Genomic DNA, 6,686 nt, shown 5'->3' on the forward strand with positions numbered 1-6,686 from the left:
CAAAGCTATACAGAAAGTAATTAGTAGTGCTATATACTTGGATACTGCATCATTTCTGTTTTCTTACTTTTCAATACAAACATTTAAAATATGTATATTTAAAATGAAAAACTACATAACATTGAAAAAACGTGACTCTTTTAACTAGGATTCTAATCAGTCACTATAGGCAACAATAAGTTTCTGAATTATATGACTGCTACCACATAAAAATACAATTTGTGTTTGGCCAGATACAGACTTTATTCAAAAATGTTTAGGGCCATCCCTATGATTAGGCAGCCTGAGGCAGCTTCCTCAGACGGCATCTCATTGGGGGGCACAGGTTGCTTGTGCGGCTAGAGTGTCAGAGGTTGCTAGGAGCTATCACTGCCCAGCTTAATGATGTCACTGGTTGAGAGACCTCCCCAGGTCCACCGGCCATCACCTTTAGCAACACCCCATCTCCCCCGCCTCATGCAGTGAAAAGTGTAGGGACACCCCTGAAAATGTTGGTATATAACATAGCTTATTGACACTTTCTCATGTTAAGTTTTTGTGAATCAACCCCATTGTGTTTGAACATATTATTATACAATATTTATATTTTAGCACCATTAATTGGAGAATTAGTACCAGAACTATTTTTCTTATTTGCATTACAGTTGTAAAAACTCCTTGCAGTTGTTGTACAATTTAACAATATGTCTAGTTTAACAGTAGACATGTGACCCTATATTTCTTGAGCATATGAACTGCCAAGTGTTTCTTTTAGGTTGCGTGGATACAGAAGAAGCTGATATTTACTTTTTGATTGATGGTTCGGGTAGCATTTACCCAGAAGACTTTGAAGATATGAAGAATTTCATGACTGAAGTAGTGGGTATGTTTCAAATCGGACCAAACAGAGTGCGCTTTGGAGTAGTGCAATACTCTGACAACCCAAGAGTGGAATTCACTATCAATATGTTCACTGCACAGAAGACTCTAAAAGAAGCAATAAAACAAATCTACCAGCTTGGAGGGGGGACCCAAACAGGGAAGGCTCTGCAATCAATGAAAAGTCTCTTTGCTACAGCTGAAAGTGAACGGCCCAATAAAGTTCCCCAGTCCTTGATCGTCATTACAGATGGAGAGTCTCAAGACCAGGTGACTGAAGCTGCAGCAGAAATTAGAGGAGAAGGCATCACTGTATATGCCATAGGTGTCAAAAATGCCATACAACAACAGCTGGAAGACATAGCTGGGAGCAAAGACAAAATGTTTTTTGTTGATAATTTTGATTCTCTGGATGTGATCAAACATGAACTGACTCGAGATTTGTGTACACCAGAAGGTAAGCAGAATTAAGTTTTACAATAAAGCATAGTAAATAATAATCATAAAAGACATGATGACCGAAAAGTAATCTAGAATTTTACAGGTTTTTATCTACAATGACTTTTATCTTTCACATAATAGTTAGAACAAGGGGTAAACAACAAAAAAATCTATTTCATTTGAACACATAGTTATTGTAGTATGCTTTCTGTTATACTTATGTTTACTCCATAAAGGGAATGTTTTCAGTCTTCTAACATAGACGATATACCACCAAATGATATATGACACCCTCTTCTATCATATATGGGTGAAGGATTCAGGGAACACAGGTCTCCATATTGTCTCTCTTTTTGGGTGCCAGAGTTTCCTTTGTGCTGGCTGATAAGTAGATTGGTTGAATAGCAGCATAACAGACTTTCTTCCACACATTATGAGCTTTTATGTTGCAAAAATGAGACTCTGAGTATAGCTACCTGGAAGAGTTATAGAATCCCAGGATAGTCATATAAATAAAATATACTGTATAGGTATGTATGAAGCGAAATGTCACCACTTCAAATAACAGCATCTTTGGCGTGAGAAATAAAAAGTTATCCTTTCACCAAGAATTTGATGAAAGCTACATTGAACTGGCAAACATAACACCCTAATATAAGGGGCATGTAATTCCCCTTTTACATTGTAAACATTTAGCTTTTAATTAAATCAGAGAATAATATCAAAAAGATCATGCCATAAGGTTTTCTTCCTACTAATGCAAGGGAAAGCAAAGATTGAGCTGACATCTTGCTTGTCAGAGCATCCAGTGGCCAGATACCCTCATCACAATGATACATTGACATGGCAATTATGAAGCCAAGTGATAGCGTCATCCTTTCCTTATTTGATTTCCACAATAAAAAATGAACAAATAATGGAGAAATCCATCTGTATGTATGTGCTATATTTGTTATGGTAGTATGAGACAGGGTGGAGAGTTCAGCTACTTAGGGAAAATGTTATCATTGCAATCTCTAAGCAATTAAAGAAGCCAAGACATAATTCAATCATATCAGTTTTGGGTTGCATTAACCTTCAAATTAGACAAATTATATTATTAGTATGAACGTTAACAGTAAATATGAAGTATGAAAGAAGTCTCTTTGTAAACAAACTCTGTAAAAGCATTACACTTAGAATATCAATGTAATAACATATTGTCCTTTAATATGGTTTTGTTGCTGCCTTCATTGCTTGCCAGAATAAAAACAAGATTTTCCATATATATTTATGTCTGTCTTTTTCTTGCCTTCAGCCTGCAAGAACATGAGAGCGGATATCCTGTTTCTGACTGACAGTTCTGGCAGTATCAATAACAATGATTATGAGAGGATGAAAGAATTCATGAACTCCCTAGTTAAGCAGTCTGACATCGGTCCAGATAAAGTTCAAATTGGCTTAATCCAGTTTAGTTCTGAAACCAGAGAAGAGTTTCCACTAAACAAGTACACAAAGAAACATGAAATTCAAGATGCCATTTCGAGCATGCAGAAATTGGACCAAGGAACCTTGACTGGAGCCGCTTTACAAAATGCATTGCCATATTTCAGCTCTGCCAGGGGAGGAAGATCAAAAACAAAACAATATCTTATTATAATCACAGATGGAGAGTCCTCAGATCCAGTAGCAAAACCAGCTGCTGCTATTAGGAGCAAAGGTGTTGACATTTATGCCATTGGTGTACTGGATGCAAACAACACACAGCTGTTGGAGATTGCAGGAAAGCAAGATCGTGTATTCCTTGAGGAGAGTTTTGATGCCCTGGCCTTTCTGAATAAGCAGATCATGTTTGAGATTTGCAGTCCTGAAGATTGTAAGTTTTATTAGATAGCTCTCAGCCCTTTTTTTAACCTTAGCCCTTAAAGTAGTATTAAAGGAGAACTATGGGGTTAGGGCTTTTCCCCATAGTTCTCCTAAGGGTAACGGGAGGACACATCCAAAGCTCAGTATACAGCGAGCTACAGCTCGCGTTATACTGAGACGCTGCAGCCGGAACGGATCCCGACAATTTTGTCTGGATCCACCCAGTGACAGCTGGCTCTGACTATCTAGAGGCAGAGCCAGCTGTACCTGCCCCTCCCCGTCCGTTCCGCCAGTCAGTGCTGGAGGTTCAGGACAGGGTTAGGGGGGGAATCCCTGCAGGGAGGCGTGAGTGACAATCACGGCTCTCTGCACGGATAGATTGAGAAGTGAGCGAGCGCCGGTATGTGTTCGCTCACTTCCCGATCTACTGAGCCGACCTGTGAAAGTTTCATTGTCACAGGTTGGCTCAAATTATGAGGCTGAGTGAAAATTTTCAATAATGAATCCAGATCAAACAAATAAATTGCCCAACAAAGAATTGCTTTACTTTTGTGCCCAGATACTTACAATCATCATGATGTTGAACAGCTGCTTTCAAAGCTCTAAACTCAGCTTCTCTGAACTTCCTGTCCAGTACATGATCAAAAGGGACAGTGCAGACTCCAGCAACTGTTTGTCTACTAGCTTGGAGAAGGGAGGAGAGGAGGCCAGGCAGGAAGGGAGAAGCTTGATTTGCTGTGTCTGTGTGTTTGTGGAGACACACACAGCTTACTAGCACACACAATGGTGACTGCATAGCACTCTGCTTGAGAAAGGAGTCACTCTAAAACAGGAAGTCAGAACCAGTACTCAGGGGACCAGCTGATTCTGCAGAAAACTACAACTTTTAAAAAACAAGGAACATCATTCATTCAAAGCGATTAAATCAGCATTTGGAATTGCTTAAAATCATTTTGGCTTTACTATCACTTTAAAGTGAACATGGCATATGGCAATAATAAAGTAACAACAGCAGTGAAATGCAAGTAGCTTATGTGACCTGCAAAAGCCCTTTGGGCCATAGGACCATGCTGTGCTGTCTTAACTTCTGCCCAAATTGACGTTAAACCCAACCACTTCTAGCACTGGGCCCTGCCACATTCCATTCCACTGCTAAATTCTAAAGCATTTACTGCCCATTAGGACTGGTATTTGTTAGCAGATAATGTGATTGAATTGTCACTGTAAATTGAATAACAGCAGGAAAGAGGGTTCTGCTATCTGCTAAGTAAGATTCCATCGTCTTTTGAGAAAACTCTGTTGCTTGGTTAATGGTTACTTTAGAATATTATCTCTCAAGCTTCATTACTACATAGTGGCCCTTCTTTCCTGGAGCACATAGGATATTTGCTTTTTTGTCCCTTTCTTAAAACTAACTATAGACTCTAAAAACTACTACTATCTGTCTATAAAATGTAAATCTTATTTATAATAATAATAATTAATATATTATGTTGTGTTTTGCAGCATGCAAAAGGACAGAGGTTGCAGACATCATATTTTTAGTGGATGCCTCTGCAAGCATCACTGTTTCCCAGTTTAAAATTATGCAAAGATTTATGGAAGCTGTAGTAAATGACTCCGTGGTTGGAAAGGAAAATGTGCAGTTTGGTGTCGTGACCTATGCCACAACACCTGCAGAAAAATTCTCTTTGAATGCCTATTCTACCAAACCTGAAGTCCGAAAGGCTATACATGATTTAAAACGACTAAAAGGACTTACCTATACTGCAACAGCTTTAGAGTACACCCAACAAAGGTTTAATACAATTTATGGTGGTCGTCTTGGAGTCACACGGATTATAATTCTCATCACGGATGGGGCAACAACTGCTGAAGACAGACCCAAATTAGATACAGTACCTCAATCTTTGAGAGACAATGGCACTATAATCTTTGCTGTTGGAGTTGGTGGAGCCAAACGGGAAGAGCTTGAGAAAATTGCTGGACAGCCAAATAGATGGTTCTTAGTAGATAATTACAACAGCCTAGAAGGTTTGCATGAGAATATAACACACATTGTTTGTGATCAATCTAAACCAGGTAAGTAAATCTTATAAACTACAAAAAATTATGCGATTTAAATTCTTTTCTCTTAGCTATATTTATTTTTCTGTTAAAAACCTTGGTTGATGGTTGCAGCACAAAATGTTGCCAGTCACTGATTTAAAGTTATTTTTTAATTTAGATTTTTTAATTTAAATCTTATATTATCTTCAGTTTGTATGAAACAGGTAAGCAATCTTTTAAAGCTAGCGTTCCAAAAATGTGAGAAATTAAGAGTGCCAAATATATCAAACAAAATGTCTACTTTCAGTCAGCAAAATAAATATTTAACTATGTAACTATAGGGTCTATTCACTAAGCTGCCGAGGGAAGCCGAGTGAACAACCGACTTCAAGTGAAGTGAGCCGAACACTGTTCGGCTATTCACTTCAGGCTTCTACGGCTGATTTCAGCCGTATATCGGCTCAAATCAGCCGTACATCGGCTTGCTTTGTGCGGCTTCGGGTCAGCTCCCGCCCTCTGCTTCTGTCAATCACTATAGGGGACCTGATGGAGAACTGCAGGTCCCCTCTGCTGATTGACAGCAGCAGTGGGCGGGTGCAATAGCTAGTTTGCTATTGGCTATTGCAAATTGAAATAGCCAATAGGAATGTAGCTATGCATTCCTATGCTTAATGACGGCTTGCTCCGCCCAGCAGTCTGTAGCAGGCTGTCGGCCGGCCAATGGCCGGCCTTTCGGCCAGCTTCGCCTTTCACCTCGGCTCGACTGAGCCACTCGGCCGACTTCGGGAGCTGTAAGGGCTATAGTGAATAGCCCGTACAGCAGCCCTTCGGTTCTACTGAACTGAAGGGGTCCTGGGGCCCGAAGCTAGCCGAAGGATCAGCTGAAGGATCAGCCGAAGCTATGGCTAAATCCTTCGGCAGCTTAGTGAATAGACCCCTATGTAACTATGTGCCAGTGACTGGAGTAAAAAAAAAAAAAAAACAGGAGAGACAATCCCTTAGATAGACACAACAGATATCCACATTGATAAATGTATCCTTTATTCCTGTTACCATGACAAATGTGACATTTTGTTTTTTCCCATCAATTTTCCTCACAAGAGGGTGCACACAATATCCCTGGCAGGAACACAGAGAGTAATACAACTTGGAGGGTTTGTTTGCTTAGGAAAATGTACCTTCACTTCGTGTCCTAGAGACACAACAGAAATTGAAAGGAAATCTCTTCAAAGTGAGAGGGAATCCCCTCTTACACAGTTGTCTCTGGAACTGTGATTTCATATTGAAGCTATGGTCCTTTGGCTGTCAGTGCATGCTGGGAGTAATGGTCTCTCAGCTGCTCAAGGGTGCTGGGGGTTGTGGTTTTTACAGCTATCCGAGCATGCTGCGGTTTGTGGTCTCTCAGTCCCCCAAGCATGCAGGGAGTTGTGGTCCCTTATGTTGGCAAATTTTAGCCATCCCACCACTACTTAATTTTGTAGTTCTTTTTCCTC

The 6,686-nt window shown here is 40.0% G+C and overlaps 1 protein-coding gene across 1 annotated transcript in view; it reads left to right on the top strand.

Annotated features, from left to right (window-relative positions):
• The window catches only part of LOC108792064 (collagen alpha-6(VI) chain-like), a 92,362-nt gene that overhangs the window by 19,507 nt on the left and 66,169 nt on the right, over positions 1-6,686 (top strand). Inside the window, exons 6-8 of the mRNA XM_018562746.1 lie at positions 755-1,315; positions 2,597-3,154; positions 4,651-5,226. Of these exons, the coding sequence (XP_018418248.1) occupies positions 755-1,315; positions 2,597-3,154; positions 4,651-5,226 (1,695 nt within the window). The remainder of the gene's footprint in view (positions 1-754; positions 1,316-2,596; positions 3,155-4,650; positions 5,227-6,686) is intronic.

This window comes from Nanorana parkeri, unplaced genomic scaffold (genome assembly GCF_000935625.1).
Source record: "Nanorana parkeri isolate BGI_ZX_2015 unplaced genomic scaffold, ASM93562v1 scaffold597, whole genome shotgun sequence".
Taxonomy (NCBI): domain Eukaryota; kingdom Metazoa; phylum Chordata; class Amphibia; order Anura; family Dicroglossidae; genus Nanorana; species Nanorana parkeri.